This window comes from Symphalangus syndactylus, chromosome 9 (assembly GCF_028878055.3).
Source record: "Symphalangus syndactylus isolate Jambi chromosome 9, NHGRI_mSymSyn1-v2.1_pri, whole genome shotgun sequence".
Classification (NCBI taxonomy): Eukaryota; Metazoa; Chordata; class Mammalia; order Primates; family Hylobatidae; genus Symphalangus; species Symphalangus syndactylus.
In genome coordinates, this window is record NC_072431.2 from 69,486,281 (window position 1) to 69,505,040 (window position 18,760).

General features: G+C 47.3%; 1 protein-coding gene across 10 annotated transcripts in view; it reads right to left on the reverse strand.

The window, feature by feature from the left end:
* The window catches only part of CALN1 (calneuron 1), a 676,810-nt gene that overhangs the window by 630,322 nt on the left and 27,728 nt on the right, over positions 1-18,760 (reverse strand). For 3 of the 10 annotated variants that reach the window (XR_010122570.1, XM_063646439.1, XM_063646440.1), the window contains exons 1-2: positions 9,493-10,279; positions 624-867 (exon numbers count right to left, since the gene is read on the reverse strand). The exons of 1 other annotated variant lie outside the window; for it this stretch is intronic. Coding sequence is in view for 7 of the 9 variants with exons in the window: in XM_063646439.1 (XP_063502509.1) it covers positions 624-754 (131 nt within the window). In the remaining 2 variants the exon portion in view is untranslated. Of the gene's footprint in view, positions 1-623; positions 868-9,492; positions 10,282-18,760 lie in introns of those variants that run through there. 6 more of the 10 variants (XM_055292952.2, XM_055292951.2, XM_055292959.2 and 3 more) reach the window with 6 other exon arrangements.

Consider the following 18,760-nt stretch of genomic DNA (forward strand, 5'->3'; position numbering starts at 1 on the left):
ACACCCAGAGCTGAAATTCCTCTTGAGTTTGTATAGCCATGAGGGTCTCCGAGGAAAAGAAAAAGAGCAAGATCAAAAACCCAGGGAGGCCTGTGGCTTGGTAGCACAGAAAACTCCTCACCGTGAACTGACCGCATCAGTGACCAGAGAGAGACAGGGTAACCTAGTGGTTAGGAACATAATTTTTTGGGGGGATGGGATGAGATTCAGAGAGACTTGGGTAGGAATCCCAGGTTTGCCTTCGGCTGTGATCTCAGTCAAGCTGCCTAATGTTTGTGTTACTTTCCTCCTGTCAAAGCGAGATTAACAACACCCTTAGGAAATTACTTGAGAATTGATTGAAATTGTCTATGCAAAGCTCCCATTTTTATGCTAGTGCATAGTCCACTCTGTAAGTTGTATTTGTCATTGTTCACCTGAAAACAGGCATGTCCCTCCCCAAGAGTCCGTCTGCAAACCCACCCCTTCATCCCATCCACACATCTCAAATAGGCTCAAGAAAGGGAATAGAATCTCTGTACCCAGCCGGGACAGCTTTCCCAGGTGTCCATTTCATAGATTCTCCTCTCCAGCCTAGACACGCAGCAGCAACAAAGGCTCCCGGACCCCGCGCCACCCCCTACCTGAGGGCTGCCAAACAATCTAGATCCTGGGGTTTGGGGGAAGAAGACTTGCCAGGTGGGGAAGTCGGGGGCCTGGCTTCTCGGCGGCTCCTCTCCCCCTCCGAGGGCTCCTCCGTCCCCCTTTTTCTCATTCTCGGGCTTCCCCTCTCCGGGTTGCTCTGGCAGCCGCATCGGGGGTCCAGGGCGATGTTCTCAGAGAGATTTAGGAGCACATCAAAGGAACGTCAGCGAAGGCACTGAGACTCTGAAAGGAGTTGACAGAAACTTACAGCCTGCACAGTGCTGGGCGATTATTTTTCTCAAAGCCGGCCGCCTAAATAATTCACACCCTCCCTTCCGTGTTTACACAGGACAATGGTAGAAACACAATCCTGGCACAAGAAATATAATTACAGTTGTGACAGATGTTTAGTTATTAATAAGGCCTCAAATGTCACCAGAGGGTATTGCACAACAAGCCAATAATGCGCTTTTGGAGCCAACCTTAATATTTACAGGTATTTTTCCATTCGTACCCCCATGGGCATTGCTGGAGTATGAGCATTGTGGAGAGAGCTATAGCCGCGAACGTGATTGCAACTTGCAAGGAAGCAAAACACCTTGCCAGCATCATTTGTTTCCTTGCTGCTGACACCAGGAAAGCCACAGAAACAAAATGGGGGACTGAGCTGGAAATCACCATCTAACGGTGAAGGACTCTGGCCAAGCCTCCCAAACTTAGTCATGCTGTCATAATCCCAGGGCAATACCCTCCTAACTTGGATGCAAACAGCATCCAAGATGGCATCCCATTACCAGCTCCAGAGCAGACTTGCAGCCCATGCATATGGAATCTCTAGGTCCACTTGATGTCACCAAGTGGCAACATCCTCTTTCTACCTCTCTCTGATATCTAGTTACCACCTACTTGTCCCTTACAACTCAGCTCAGGTGTCCACTCTTCTGAAAAGTTTCCCTTGACCTGGTCCTCTCCCTTGGTTGGGTTAAGGCGCCCCTCGTCTCTGCCTACTTCTACTGACATTTGTCCACAATCTCCATCCCCTCCTCCCAACATTGTGTTGAGAAAAACCCCAGGCAGGGAAGAGTTCAGATGCACACTGTGTGGCATTTAGGCCCAGGCAGGGACAACCTTAAAATAATTGGTGCTCAATGAATATGTATTGAACACACATTTAATCAACGTCAGTTCTCTTTGGTTCCACTGAAGTTAAAAACAAACAGTAATAAACACAAACAAAGATTCTCCTGAGATGTCAAGTTCAGAGAGTGTAAATGGAAGACATTGGTGATGAAACCAACAAAGCCCCGGCCACCATGGATCAGGGCCCCATCTGAGAAAGCTGTGCCCATATGGATGTCTGCACATTGCAGCAGGCAATGGCTTCTCGCAGCAACACACAGATGAGTCTCCATTTCTCACTGCTTGGCCCCTGAACGTTGTATCCTGGGAAGTCCCTCTGCCCTCTTTCTACTCTCTCGATTCTGGGGAGAGGTGCATGCCCATGCCTGGAAAGTGGTCTCCTGTCAAAGTCAGCTCTTAGGAGATTAGGCTCAGAAAATGACTGTAGAAAGCAGGAAGAAGGCTTGAAGAGCTGTATATGGATGGTGGACATTATTGTTGTAGGTTGTTGTAAATCTGCACACACAGTACCCATTGAAAGTTAGCCTCATTCGGCTCAAATGAAACAGGCTCAGGCCCAAAGCCCTGTGCATAACTCATCAGCCACTGGGGTGAATGAATGAAGGACAGACACATAAACCAACTGGATGCTTTGTAATTTCCACCTGGACCAAAAACCCCCACGGTTTTAGCTCAGAGCTGGACCAGATGGTGTCTGGGTGCCCCTGACCTCTGAGATCTCTGGTTCCCCGACGGTTGTGGGAAGGAATTGAGCCCTCCATCCCACAGGAATGATGAGATAGGACAGGAAGGGTGTTTTGTCCTGTGATTACACTGGAACTTTCCAAGGGCTGGGATCTCAAAGACACCTTAAAGAGAGTAAGTGTCTCAAAGCAAGAAACCATGTCTCACCAAACAGCACATGTGCAATGCATCCATGCAACAGCACTTGGCCTCAAACACATACATGCACACACACGCACACACACACAACAGCACTGGTCTTCAGATGTGTGCTCACAGACCAGCCTTATAACACTCACAGCCTAGGGATGATCTTAGACCCATCTAGCATGGCTTGGGAGGCCTCAGGAAACTTACAATTATGGCGGAAGGCAAAGGAAAAACAGGCATGTCTTCACACGCCTATTTCCTGAGACATATGCCCAGGAGCACTCACCCCCACACCCACATGGCTCCCACGCAACTTCACACAGCTGCACACTCTGTCCCCAGCAGCACACACCCGTACACCGCTCTTACACATGCCTATGACTCACATTCACACACACTACAACGCCCACTTCCCCACACACGCGGCACATGCCGAAACTCTTGGAGACTTCTCTAGTTAGCTCGTTAAGTTAAACAGGAGAAACAAGTGTGTCATTACAGTAGAAACGCAAAAAAAAAAAAAAAAAAAGACATTTTATTTTCAGATATGCTTTTAGTTGCCATGGCAGTCCCCAGCACCATGGAAGTTGTGATTGGTGGTAAGTGCATATTTCAAAAAGCAGTAATTAGCTCTCCACATGCAAAAACTTCTGAATATGTTGAGTCTCTTCTCCTGTCAGGTCCCCCCAGGCAGTGTGGACATCAGAGCAGGGCACCCAGATGAGAGCTGCCGGGAGCTCTCTGCAAGGATGTTCCAAACTGATGGTCGCCAGGCTTCTAAGCCCAATACACTTAATGACTTGGAACCTGCCCACAGCTCAACACGCACACGGCACTGAAGGTGGCAGCTCCCCGTAAGGAACAATCGCTCTTGCTGCTCAGCCGGCCTCTGGTGCCCTCACTGCAGCACTCGGGATGTGCCAGAGAAACACAAAGTCAGGGGACCCAAAATGGAGCTGGCTCCCGTAGCCAGAAGCCATCTCTCCAGAATTCCCCTCTCCCAGTCACAGCTGCCTGCTGGCATAACGGGGGAAGCCAAGCTGCCCTGCACAAGCCGGACTGACCACCCTTGGCCAACTAATGAAACACCCCACGTTGGCATCTGCACAGAAGACAGACCTCCATCTTCCCCCAATTTAACTGGAAGCTTCTCCAAGACACAGGCACCTCCTGAGTCCTCACAGCCTTATGCATCTTGGGACCCAAGGTGCATTTCCCAATGAGGTTCCTTGTCCCCAAATTAACCGGTTACCTCATTTCCTGATGCGATTCCTAAGGGCGATTAATTTCCAGAATTTGTCCTCTAAAGTCCATTTGCTAATTGCCTTTACAATCATCATCTGAAAGGTCAGCCAGAAGGAGCTGGATTTTTGAGCCCGTCTTGAAGTTAGAGCTTTGGGCTAATTCCTAGACCCACATGAGGGTCCTCGTCAGCTTTTTTTTTTTTTTTTAAGACGGAGTCTTGTTTTGTCTCCCAGGCTGGAGTACAGTGGCATGATCCCTGCTCACTGCAGTCTCTGCCTCCCAGGTTCAAGCCAGTCTCCTACCTCAGCCTCCCGAGTAACTGGAATTACAGGTGCACACCACCAGACCTGGCTAATTTTTATATTTTTAGTAGAGACGGGTTTCACCATGTTGGCCAGGCTGGTCTTGAACTTCTGACCTCAAGTGATCCTCCTGCCTCAGCTTCCCAAAGTGCTGGGATTACAGACATGAGCCACCACGCCCAGCCCCTTGTCAGCTTTTCATTCCAATAGGTGACCATCCTTTAGCACTGAAAATGTCCCTGGAACACTGGCCAGTCACTCTTTTAGGGCTCAGACCAGTAGGAGGCACTCTTAATCCACCCAAAAAGTGATGTAGCCCTGAGTCTACCCTTTGAGTGCTCTATCACCTGCATCACTTTTATCAACCCATAATATGCAGAGAATGGTGGAGTAATATTGTTAAGAACATCACTAATCAAATTAGACCATGCAGTTCAAATCCTGGCTGTGCCACTTAGGGGCTATGTGACCTTGGGTAAGTGACTTAACCTCTCTGGGCTTGTTTCCTCATCTGCAAAATGAACCTGATAATAACACCTACCTTTTAAAGTTATTGTAAAGTGTTAGGTACACAGCAGGTGCTACATATGCTAGCCACTTGATATGGTTTGGATTTGCGTCCCCACCCAAATCTCATGTCAAATTATAATCCCCAATGTTGGAGGTGGGGCCTGGTAACAGATGACTGGATCACGGGGGAGTATTTTTACCACTTTCATGCTGTTCTTGTGATAAGAGTTCTCATGAGATCTGGTTGTTTGCAAGTGTGTGGTGCTTCCCTCCTCTCTTTTCCTCCTGCTCTGGCCATGTGAAGACATGCCTGTTTCCCCTTGGCCTTCCACCATAATTGTAAGTTTCCTGAGGCCTCCCCAGCCATGCTTCCTGTATAGCCTACAGAACCGTAAGCCCATTAAACCCCTTTTCTTTGTAAATTACCCAGTCTCAAGGATTTCTTTACAGCAGTGCAGTAACAGACTAATACACTATCACTCTCCATTTTTTTCTTTTTGCACTAATAGAGACTGAGCTCCTCCTCTGCTCAGATGGGCGCTGGACTGGACACAGGGTCGGATGGAGGTGGGACATGTAGAAGTGAATCCACCACAGATATGGCCTCATGGAGCTCAGAGTCAAGCTGGGAAATCAGACGCAAACACACGGAACAGGGGAAGATTGTCTCTGCTCCTTCAGTCTGAAGGATCAGTTTGTTCCTAAGGGTATCCAAGAAGGGAGACTTTGATTCTCCCCCTCTGTGGCACTAGGTATGCAGTGTGTGGCATTTAGGACCAGGCAGGAGCAACCTTGAAATAATTGGTGTTCAACAAACATGTACTCAACACACATTTAATCAATGTTAGTTCCCTTTGGTTCCATACTGACGTTAAAAACAAACCGCTGGCCTGGCATGACAGCTCACATCTGTAATCCCAGCACTTTGGGAGGCCAAGGGCGGGTGGATCACCCAAGGTCATGAGTTTTGAGCCCAGCCTGGCCAACGTGGTGAAACCCCATCTCTATTTAAAAAAACAAAAATTAGCAGTGCGTGGTGGCTCACGCTTGTAGTCCCAGCTACTCAGGAGGGTGAGGCACGAGAGAGAATCACTTGAACCCGGGAGGTGGAGGTTGCAGTGAGCTGAGATCACACCACTACACTCCAGCCTGGGCAACAGACTCGGTCTCAGAAAAAAATTAAACACACACACGCACACACACACAGAGATAATAAAGACAAAGACTCTCTAGAGATGTGAAGCTCAGAGAGAGTAACTGGAATATGTTGGTGATGTTGGTGACAAAACCAACAAGGCCCTGGTCATCATGGATAATTTTTTGTATAAATTTATGGGACACAAGTGCAATTTTGTTACATGCAAGGATTGCATAGTGGTCATCATGACCACTAATTATTATCTTTTCCTTTTTTTTTTTTTTTTTTGAGACAGGGTTGCATTCTGTCACCCAGGTTGGAGTGCAGTGGTGCAATCATAGCTCCCTGCAGCCTCGACCTCCCAGGCTCAAGTGATCCTCCCACCTCCAGCCCCCTCAGTAGCTGGAACTACAGGCGGGCACCATCACTCCTGGCTAATTAATGTGTTTTTTGTAGAGATGCAGTTTCACACCATGTTGCCCAGGTTGGTCTCAAACTCCTGGGCTCAAGTAATCTACCCACCTCAGCCTCCCAGAGTGCTGGGATTGCAGGTGTGAGCTAGCACACCTGGCCCCAAGTATACTTTTTTGGGGCGGGGAGCGTGGCGGTGGAACAGAGTCTTGCTCTGTGGCCCAAACTAGAGTGCAGTGGCATGATCTCAGCTTACTGCAACTTCCGCCTCCCAGGTTCAAGCGATTCTCCTGACTCAGCCTCCTAACTGGGATTACAGACACCCGCCACCGCTCCTGGCTAATTTTTGCATTTTTAGTAGAGACAGTGTTTCACCATCTTGGCCAGGCTGGTCTCGAACTCCTGACCTCATAATCTGCCCGCCTCGGCCTCCCAAAGTGCTGGGATTACAGGCAGAAGCCACTGCACCCGGTCCAGTGTACTCTTAAATGGACCTCTGTGCTTGGAACCCGTGCACCAGATTGGTTGCTGAAGGTCACAGAGGCTGAAATGATGAGGTTGGCCAGTCCTCTCAGACTGTATCCATATACCTCCCTCCTTCCTCAGAGGCTGGCACAGAGTATACTCTTAAATGCATCTCTGTGCCAGCCTCTGAGGAAGGAGGCATATGGATACAGCCTGAGTGGACTGGCCAACCTCATTATTTCAGTGTCTGTGGCCTTGAGCAACCAATCTGGTACATGGGTTACAAGCAGACTCAGCACACCGAAGTCTTTCATGGATTTGACCCCTTTTGAAGTGTCTAAAATTCCAATCACTGGGAGCAAGATTGAGCTGAAAATCTAACGTTTGTGAATGGAGGGGGATGAGCCTGCATTGTTTATGGGAATAAATAATTCATAAGCATGGGTTAAATGATTTTATTTAGCCTCTGGGAGCCCCATGGAACAGTGGTTCCCAGGCTGTTACTCGAAGACCCAGTTCAAAGAATCACCAAGGAACGCTCCCTCCCTTTTAACCACGTTGGGCATCAAGTTAGTCTTTTGCATCTTGTGGTCTCTGCTAGATTTTACAATTCTTGAGAGCCACATTATAATCATAATTTTTTCCCTGTAATGCTCGATAATAGTTTTGCCCGTGGTCCTTTCCTCTAAAACCCTGCAAAGATGCACGATATTTAACCCACAACAAGAATTTATTTTTGTTATAACTGATTCTTTTTTGAAGGTATCTTTTGGACAAAATGTTGCATAGTTCGTGTCATGCCATACGTTGTGTAATGGGGTATGAGTTGCTGACAAAAAAGAGGACGGGGCAGAGTGTGAGCTCCAGCCTGCCCCAAAACTAAGCCCTGCTTTTGCTGGAACATGGGAGCCTGGAGCTCTTAAATACGAAACAGAGGTTGTCAGATCTACTCAGCTGCTTATGAGCAATGAAGTCTCATCACTGCACTTGTGTCTACTGACTCTGTAAAGGTGATTGTTGGCCATCATTTTGAATATCTTACTACTAAGATGTATTCAAAAGCACAAAAAAGAAATCTAAAACTGCTGGTCTAGGACGTAGAAAATGTCCATGAAATTCCTTGAAAGATGCAAAAGCGAAATCCTTCTATGTGATGTAAAATCAAACTTGTTTTCTCCCTATCTCTGCCCAAAACCAATTAGATATCATCATGGAAATAAAATATATACACAGGCAAAGCCAAAATTCCAAGTCCACATCTGAAAACTGAAATTAGCTTTTCAAATCACCTCCATACAATTCTCCTACAAGTGAGACTTCTCAGGAGCCCTAATGTCCCTTCATGTCCTGGCTTAGATTCGCATAAGCAAAACATCCTAAACCCTGGTTCTTCAAAATGAAAACCAAGACCCTATGAATGGCTCACAACAATTAAATTAACATTGAAAATCAGAGTAAAATAGGGAACTATATATATTTCCTGAACATAAATACACACACCTCCATATCAGCTCACAAGCCAGCACCCTACTTCTTACTTTCCAGGAAGCACTAGAAACTTTATTGCTAAAATCAGAAGAAATACAAGGATGTTCACTATCTCTGCTACTATTAACACTGTATTGTAGGCATTAACCAACATAATTAGACAATTAGAGGCATAAAATGGGAAAAGAAATAAAATAAAGTTATTTGAAAGTGATATGATTATATGTCTAGAAAATCCCGAAGAATTCATGAAAAAAACTATTACAAATAATAGGTGAATTTAGTAAAGCATTAGAACAAGACCAACATACAGAACTTAACAGATGTGTAGAAACAGAAGATAATGTATGGGCAGAGCTTATTTATAAGAGCAAACATAAATAAGTCTTACAGATTTGAAAAAAACTGTCAAAAGGAAAAAGCAAAGCAATTCCTTAAAATAGAAAATGAACTGAAACATGCAAACACAACTGTATTTCAAGTTAATGGCTTAACTACAGAGAAAATCGTTTTTTTCAAGTTACTTTATAATATTTTGACTGAGCTTTCCAAGTGAGACATAGTCTCCGGACAAAAAGAACCACAAAGAAATCATACCTAAGAGATTCACGTAACATCATTAGGAATCAAGATTTTCTATGTTAAAGAGCTGTAAATATAACAATTTTAAGGTTAAGTAAAAACTCTGAAATCTAGTTTGAATAAAAATATCACTGTGAACTCATAATTTATTTTTGTCTTTAAAAAAATGTGGACTTATCAGTTGCGTCACTGAAAAGACGTCAAGGTAATAAAACTCAGGCAATGAGCACTCAAATTGTAGTCTCGAAATACCATTTCCGGCTAAGTAATCAGTTCCATGACAGGAAATACGAAAAGTCTTGTCAGGCCTAAAAGTGGATAAGCTCTCAATGATGCCAAATGACAGAGAAACCAACTCGAAGACACAGTCAATCACCAAATATGGTACAACTCATTATCCTGAAAAGTCACATGAATGTAATTGCTAAGGCATAAAGTAATTACTCTTTTAAAGTAATAAAGAAAAGAACTAAAGAATTGTCCTGCCTTTTCTATACAAATTATAAGATAACCAAATAGTTGATGAAGCAACTCTCTTTTAGAGAGGAATCATAAACCGATAAAGAAAAAATCATAGATTAAAACACCACCATAATCTGGAGCTTGTCTCCAGACTATGAAAGTACCCAGATGGCTCCCAACCTGGCCCAGCCAGGACCCAGCCGTCACCTGCACGCAGCTGAGCCCACCACGCCCATTAGCTTCTGTGCCCACCTGTGTGCGCAATTTATTCCTTCTGCTGGGTTCTTGGTCTCGCTGACTTTAAGTATAACGCCGTGGACCTCGCGGTGAGTGTTACAGCTCTTAAAGGTGGCGCGTCCGGAGTTGTTTGTTCCTCCCGGTGGGTTTGTGGTCTTGCTGACTTCAAGAACGAAGCTGCAGACCCTCGCGGTGAGTGTTAAAGGTTGCACGGACCGAAAGAGTGAGCAGCGAAAGATTTATTATGAATCGCAAAAGAACACAACGCCCACACAGCGGAAAGGGACCCCAGCTGAACTCCCCTGCTGGCTCGGGAGGTCAGCTTCTATTCCCTTATATGGCCCTGCCCATGTCCTGCTGATTGGTCCATTTTACAGAGTGCGGACTGGTCCATTTTACAGAGTGCTGATTGGTCCATTTTACAGAGTGCTGATTGGTCCATTTTACGGAGTGCCGATTGGTCCATTTTACAGAGTGCTGATTGGTCCATTTTACAGAGTGCTGATTGGTCCATTTTACAGAGTGCTGATTGGTCCATTTTACAGAGTGCTGATTGGTCCATTTTTACAGAATGCTGACTGGTGCATTTACAATCCTCCAGTTTGACAGAAAAGTTCTCCAAGTCCCCATTGACCCAGAAGCCCAGCTGGCTTCACCTCTCACACGCAGGGGCAGCTGCTGGAGGAGCAGCCCCAGCCCTTGTCCCCTCATCCTGCCCCCATGGAACCTGCTTTGGGAAAAACAAACTGGAACAATAAAAATGCCCCACATTCCAAATCAAGCCCTTGTCAAAGTCCCTTGCCTTCAGCCCAGGAAGTTTCTAGAAGCAGTCAAGCCACAGGACAGAGAAATATCTGGTGGCCCAGCTCTCCCTGGAGAATCCATCTCCCACCTCCACAAGGAAGCACCCAGACCATGGAGGCCACAGTCCCAGGCCTGGCTTTCATGGTAGGATAATATTTAGGGTCACCCTCTTACTCCTGGGGCAGCTGGTCTAGCTCCGAGAAGGTTCCCTGATGGCTGTGCTGGCTCACGCTAAGCCCACCTGGAGTAGGCCAGTGGCTGGTGGCCACCTTCAGACCTGGGCTCACCCCGGGGGTTTGCACTGATGGGCCCCCTGGCAGAGATCACAGAGGCAGTTTCTGTTAGACACATGCACACACATACACTCTTACATGTATGCTCACTTACACACTTACACATACACTCATGTACACACTGACACTTGTGCCCACCCAGTCACACACACACTCATACACACATATACACTCACAGCACACATACACACATATACATTCACACACACCACACACACACTCATGCACACACACCACATGTACACACACACATATTCATACACGTACTATCATACACTCACATCCACACATACATTTACATACATCCACACTCATCCACACACACCCACGAATATACACACTCATACATGCACACCACACATGCACATTCTTACACACACGTACACTCACATAGACTCACATACCACACATGGACACACGTGCATACTCACACCACACATGCTCACATAAGGACACAAACACACATACACACTCGCAGATACACTCATAAACACACGCACACTCACAAGCTCATACATGCATGCACTCATATGCACACCACACACTCACACTCATACATATACACACTAACACATGCACACACTCATACACATATACTCACACTACACATGCATATAGACTCACAGTTATGCACACACAGTGCATAAACAGGCACACACACACATACATTCACATTCACACTACACATACACATATACACTACACTTATGCACATTCATGCACAGCACATATGCACACACATACGCATAACAAACACACTACACATACACACACCCCCCTCTCAAACATTCCCACTTATGCATTCACATGCATGGCACATACACACACAAACATGCACACACATCACACACACTCATGTATACACACATACATGCACACACACTCTCTTACGTACATACACACGCACACCACACTCTCACACACGCACCCTCACATATACTCCCCCTTCCTTCTGTTTCCATGATGTCTGCTGTCTCCGAGGCTTTCTGTTTTTGAGTCCACTGCTACAATTAAAATACTCCTGAGAGCAATTAAGCTTTGGCAGCTAATAACTTAATTACCCACTAATACCGTATCTTCCCATCACCCTCGCCAAGCAGGAGCAGTGAGGTATGAGGCGGATTCACTCATTGGAGGCAGACTGTGGGAAGATCCAGGATCCTGGAGTTTGGCGGGAAGCTCAAGAGACCCATGGGGGAGCCAGAGGCCCATGGGCCTCCTTGAGTCCTGGGGCCGAATCCTTCATTCTGTGCACCCACTACAGAGCAGTGTCCTTAACCAGGGCTTAAAATTACCTACTAACATGAAGAGTGACCTACAAAAGAAACTGACCTAATCAACCCCTGGTTCACAATTGGGTAGAGTGAGACAGATAGGCTGAGTGGCTTCCCATGGTCACACAGCTTCTCTTGCGGGCCAGAGGCCTTCTCGATGCCAGACCAGGGGTCCTGGGATGGGTGGTGGCAAGACCCTCACACCAGCCTCCCTGAACTCACTCTCCACTCCACCCTAACTAGCATGGCAGCACAGAACTTCCCAGAGATGTTACAGAACAGCAAAGATTGGAAGTCCAGTGTTGGCCCCCAATCTGGATAATTCAAGCAAATGTTTGAAGGAAGGATGTCCTGAATTTGCCATAAGCTATATTTCTCCTAGGATGACTGAGAAGCAGTATCTGTAGAAGTGGGAACATGAGCTCTGTACCCCTCTCTGTTGCCAAGTTCATCCATTTCATGGAAATGGTTTCTTTTCATTTTTGTGACATGCTTGGATGGCCCGAGACTCCACTGGTTATTTAATTTCCCTTCCCAGCACCCAAATATACATCCTGAATTCCAGATATGCTATGGAGTGAATTGTGTCCCTCCTCCAAATCCTTACATTGAAGCCCTCAACCCCAATGTGACTATATCTGAAGACAGGGGTTTGGGGAAGTCATTTTAAATGAGGTTTTAAGGGTGAGACCCTAATCCAATTGGACTGTGGCTTTATAAGAAGAGGAAGAGAGGGATCTCTATCTCTGCCATGTGAGGACACAGCAAGAAGGCAGCTGTCTGCAAGCCAGGAAAGGAGTCTTCCCTAGAACCTGACCATGCTGGCACTTTGATCTTGGACTTCCAGCCTCCAGAGCTGTGAGAAAATAACAGCTGTTAAGCTGTAGTTTAAGCTCCCCACCCGCCAGTCTATGGTATTTTGCTATGGCATCCTGAGCAGACTACTACAAGGTACCTAGATCTTTCTCCCTGTGGGAGCACCAGGGTCTAATTCATACTATTGTGTCATCCACTCCAGATGCACCTGTGTTTTCTCCTTCTTGTAAAACGGGGCATGCCAGCTCAAATGCCTACAGGGACCGGCAGTCATGCCAAGAGGCAAAGACCACGAGGAAGTGGCTCCCTTTGTGCAAAACGGTAGCCATGACTCATCACCCATCCATTGTTGCTATGAGTGAGTATGGCCTGGCAGTGCCAGATGTGATGATTTAAAGAGGAGCTGGAAATCCCGATTGTTAATAAATCAGCTGATTTTTTAAATACTGGCAACGACTTCTAAGTTTCAAAACACTTTGGGAGAAAACCATAACAAAGACACAAGTAAACAAGAAGAAACAACAACAAACCTGTTTGTGGGCTGAACCGGGCCTGCGAGCCACCAACTCACAATCTCAGTTTAGTCGATCCCCCTGGGAAAATGCTGGAAGCCTGAGCGGTGACTAAGACAGCAGGGTCCCAGGCAGTGGGCAGAGGCCTGTGAGGGTACGGGGGGTGCGGGGGGCATAGAACTGCGCTACTGGACGGTGACTCCGCCTGCAGGTGCCACCAGGCTCCTTCATCTAGGGCTTCCTTTGGCCAGTGCCCACCCAGGTGCCTGAGTCTGATCTGTTCCCAGGGACCAGGATCCCACATCTAGAGGCAGCACAAAAACAAACAGCCCCAGCCCTGGGCTCCATTTCTTTTGAGGTTGTGGGTCTGCTTCTGCAGCTGACCACCAATGCTTGTACCGTTCCCTTCGCCCTACCCTTGACATTTACCAATCTCCTCCTGTGATGTTGAGGTAGGAGGCAGGACTTGACTCCAGACCAGATTGAAGACTGGCTAAAATAGGGAAGAGGCCCTGGAAGCACCTCTCCGTGAGACACGCCCACCAGTGTCATGACAGTTTGCCATTGCCATGGCAACACCCAGAAGTTACCACCCCTCTTCTAAAAATTTCTGAATAGCCTGCCCCTTAATTTGCATATAATTAGAAGTGGGTATAAATATGACTGCAGCACTGCGCCTGAGCTGCTGCTCTCCACACACTGCCTATGGGGTAGCCCTGCTCTGCAGGAGTAGTCACAGAGCTGTAATGCTGCTACCTCAATAAAGATGTTTTCTTCTGCCACTGGCTCAGCCTTAAATTGTTTGCTGAGTGAAGCCGGGAACCCGGCTGGGCACGGTGGCTCACGCCTGTAATCCCAGCACTTTGCGAGGCTGAGGCAGGTGGATCACCTAAGGTCAGGAGTTCGAGACCAGCCTGGCCAACATGGTGAAACCCTGTCTCTACTAAAAATGCAAAACTTAGCTGAGCATGGTGGTGTGTGCCTGTAGTCCCAGCTACTCAAGAGACTGAGGCAAGAGAATCACTTGAACACGGGAGGCGGAGGTTGCAATGAGCCGAGATCGCGTCACTGCACTCCAGCCTGGGCGGCCAAGTGAGACTCCGTCTCAAAAAAAAAAAAACAAATAACAAAAAGAATCTTCCCAGGCTTCATCCCAATTTGGGGACCCACCTCTCCTGCATCAATGTCAGCATCTGTCAGCTGAGGGTCGAGCTGCGCTGGGCTGGGCTGGACTAGGCCGGGAGGCAGAGAAGTGCAGGGCACAAAGAGGCCACAGAGAGCTGAGACCAAGTCTTTGGTCCAGGGCAAGTCAGTGGGGAAAGGCGTGCTTCGCCAAGGCACGCTTCAGGTCTCCAGGTCAGCTGCCACATGGAGGCTCAGCTTCCCTGGGATTCCCACAGAGCCTGAGTCTTCATCCAGGCCCAGAAACCTGGAGATATGCTCAATGAGTACAGTCGGAGGGCGGTCCCAGCCATGATCTGGAGGCCAAGGATAATAAGACAACAAGGGTTTGAGAAGCACCACTGCTGTTTGGTGCCCTCGCCTCCCGAGGGAGGACATGAGTGAGATGCCCCGTCCAGTGGGATTGGCAGAGACCTTGGGCAGACCCCTGACTGCTCAGAAGGTTGCAGTCTCTGGCCATCAGCCTGCCAAAAACATCCTGCCTCCCCCACTCCGCCTTTCCATCCCAAATGACAAAAAGATTAAGCACCAGCCAACAAAATCAGGTTGCAGGAACCACAACCAGTTTGTGTGGATTTGCCTGAGCCAGGGTGGGAGGAAGTAAATTAGAACCTAAACCAAAGGAGACAAAGAAATCAGTTGCAAGCCTGGGGTGGCTTTCTACTTCTGTCCCCGCTACCGTGGGCTCTTGCCACATAGTTCTTGGTTACCAGCCAGCATGCTTTACCAGCACTGGTTCCTAAGTGACTGTTTAATCATGCATTGTGTGTTTGAATGTATTCATTATATTTTAATATGATTATGTTCAATCCAATAGACTGAAACTGATTTGTCCAGATGTATAATTATTTTCTAAATGCTTATAATTCTTGGCGGCAGAGTTGGCAGAGGCTTTGAGAAAGAAGAGGAGTCCATTAGCTCTTCGTGTTCATTAGTCATGGTTGTGGGAGCCTCATCGGTGGGTTCGAGGTAATCCCTGCAGTGCTACCCTGGGACACCCTGGCCTCAAACATGATCACAGGGACCTTGTGTTTTGAGCCCCAAGCAGGGAGTCACTGGGTCTCTAAGTTTCATCTGGAGCTCCTCCCTCTGCTGAGCTGTTTTTTCCTATTCCTCTTTTTGTTTGTTTGTTTTAAGGGTTTTAAAATGTCCAACTTTAATTTAGATTCAGAAGGTACATGTGCCGGTTGGTTAAATGGATATATTGTGTGATGCTGAGGTTTGGGGTAAAAACATTCCCATCACCCAGGTAGCAAGCATAGTACCCAATAGGTAGTGTTTCAACCTTTGCCCCCCTCTCTCTCTTCCCTCTCTAGTAGCCCCCAGTGTCTGCTCTTCCCATCTTGATGTCCACATGTACCCAATGTTTCTCTCCCACTTATAAGTGAGAACATGCAGTATTTGGTTTTCTGTTCCTGCATTAATCTGCTTAGGATAATGGCCTCCAGCTGCATCTATGTTGTTGCAAAGGACATGATCTCATTCTTTTTCATGACTGTGTAGTATTCCATGCTGTATATGGACCACATTTTCTTTATCCAATCCACCACTGATGGGCACCTACGTTGATTCCATGTCTTTGCTCTTGTGAATAATGCTGCAATGAACATACAAGTGCAGGTGTCTTTTTGGTAGAACAAATTATTTTCCTTTGGGTTTGGGAAGGGGCTCTGCCCAGGGTGACTGTCGCACTGCACCCTCCAGGGGTCTGGAAGACAGTAGTCCCCAGATTTACCACAGTATCCCCAGTACCTCAGCCATATATTCACCACTTCTGGACAGTCGTCCTCTGTAGCTTCCCCTCCGGCTCACATAGGGCTCCTGGAGTTTACCAGAGCTTTCCACAGAGATTCTTAGTCTTTTGCTCGGCCCCATCTGGATGGGTCTCCCTGTAGTTCAAGCTCTCATGTCACTGGGTGATGTGGCGTACACCTATAACCCCAGCCCTTGAGAGGGCAAGGTGGGAGGATTACTTGAGGCCAGGAGTTTGAGGCCAGCCTGAGCAACATGGAGAGACCCTGTCTCTACCAAAAAATCTTTTTAAAAATTAGCCAGGCATGGTGGTGCATGCCTGTTATCCCAGCTACTTGGGACACTGCGGCGGGAGGATTGCTTGAGCCCAGGAGGTTGAGGCTGCAGTGAACTACGATCATGCCACTGCACTCCAGCCTGGGTGACAAAGCAAGACTCCAAGTAATCACTTCATTTTTTGGTTTGGCGGACCTCTACCCATTGAAAATCCTAGAAGTAGATTCCCAGAAACACCAAGCAGCCAAGAAGATGGATGCCCATCCCAGTGGGTGCAAAGCTGAGCTGCACAACACATGAATGCCATGCTGACAACGCCCTGCCACTGCTCAAAGCATCACAGTTCTCACCCTACTGCTCCAAAATTCTGTGTTGCACATGATAATTTTGCAAATGGTCTAAAATGGATTGTGATCACCACAATCCATTTTAGACCATTTTCATCATTCCCAAAAGGAACCTCATATCCACTGGCAGAGTCACTCCCTAGTCCTTCTTTGGGAAGGAAGATTCCTCAGGTCTTCCTTCTTTGGTAACCCATGGAATCTTGGGGCAGGGCATTTGGCTGCTGTATTTTCCTCAGGATTCATGTTTGGATTGGCTCAGGTAATCCCCTAAGGCTGAGTTTGGCAGGCACTGATTTGCCCTTCTTGGCTTTGACTGCATGAATACGGGTGTCCCAGAAACCCCACTTCTCCCAGTTGGCCTTAGAGTCATCCTGATATAGAATGGCTGGGCTCCTGGCTAAACCCCACCCTCAAGCCTGGAGCCTCGGCCCTAAGTGGAAACAGCTGGCCCAATTCTTCTGCCCAAATGATTGCCTTATTGGCCTGCCACACCCCTATCCTGTGCTCATAAAGAGAAAAGAGCAACACAAGTGGCTGACTGGCAAGGATGCAAGTGGCTGAGCGGTGAGCAGGGAAGCAACAACTGAGCATTGGAGACTACAGGTACATGCAGCTAACTTCAGACGTGTGGTTTTGGAGGGGAGCCCAGCCAGACATGGCTGAGCTTCAGGGAAAAGATCACCTTCTCCCCACACCATCCCCTTTCCAGCTCCCTCTCCACTAAGAGCCACTTCCACTGTTCAATAAAGTCTTCTGCATTCATCGCCTTTCACACAGTTCATGTGACCTGATTCTTCCTGGACACTGAACAAGAACTCGGGTGTCAAAAAGGACAGGTGCAGAAGACTGTCACCCTGACCCTTCATGGAGCCGTTAACACTTAGCCATCCACAGTCTGCAGGCTGAGTGAAATGAGCCACTTCAGTTCCTGCCCACGAAGGGGCAAGTTAGATGCTCAATTTAACCCTAACCCTAACTCCCACCCTAACACTCACCCTTGGGTTGTATGAAGACGACTAGAAAGAAACTTGGAAAAAGAAGGACAGAGGTAGCCAGACTGATAAGATTGAGGCACTATCTAAAGTGGTCCATCCTGCCTTGGCTGGTGCCCAGCATAAAATAACTACATGACCTGGCTCTAAACCCCACAGGCAACGCTTCCTCTTGCAACCCCAAACAGGTGCAGATTTTGCTGAGTAGATGCTGGCTGGGAGGCTTCACTCACTTCAGAGTGAAATCTGAATCCAGGGCTCCCCTTAAGGAGGGAAGCAGGGCTACACAGAGAGGGAGAGGAGCTGGCATTCACCTGGGCACCTGGTTCAGGTCATGAGAAATCACCTTTTTAAAAAATTCCCCCAAAGGCAACAGTGCCTCTGCAGAAGACAGGTTTAACAGGCCTGCTCCAGGCTGATCTGGATGCATCTTTTTTTTTTTTTTTTTTTTTTTTTTTTTGAGACAGAGCCTTGCTCTGTCGCCCAGGCTGGAATGCAGTGGTGAGATCTCAGCTCACTGCAAGCTCCGCCTCCTGGGTTCACGCCATTCTCCTCCCTCAACCTCCCAAGTAGCTCGGACTACAGGTGCCCACCACTACGCCCGGCTAATTTTTTGTGTTTTTAGTAGAGACAGGGTTTCACTGTGTTAGCCAGGATGGTCTCAATCTCCTGACCTCGTGATCTACCTGCCTCAGCCTCCCGAAGTGCTGGGATTACAGGCATGAGCCACCACTCCTGGCCTGGATGCATCTTAAACATGCATCTGCAAGGGTCTTATTCATATAATAACTTTTTTCCTTTTGGGTAAATACCCAAATTTCCCAATTTCCAGGGAGTTCTGGGTATAGAAACCCGGGCAGGTTCTTACTGCACTTTCCTTTGCGCTCAGAGTGAGCATTGTCTGGGAACTTTCCTGAGATCGGATTCCTTTTTTAAAAAAAATGGTAATGTATTTCAATAGTTTTTAGGGTACAGGTGGTTTTTGGTTATATGGATGAGTTCTTTAGTGGTGATTTTTGAGATTTAGTGCACCCG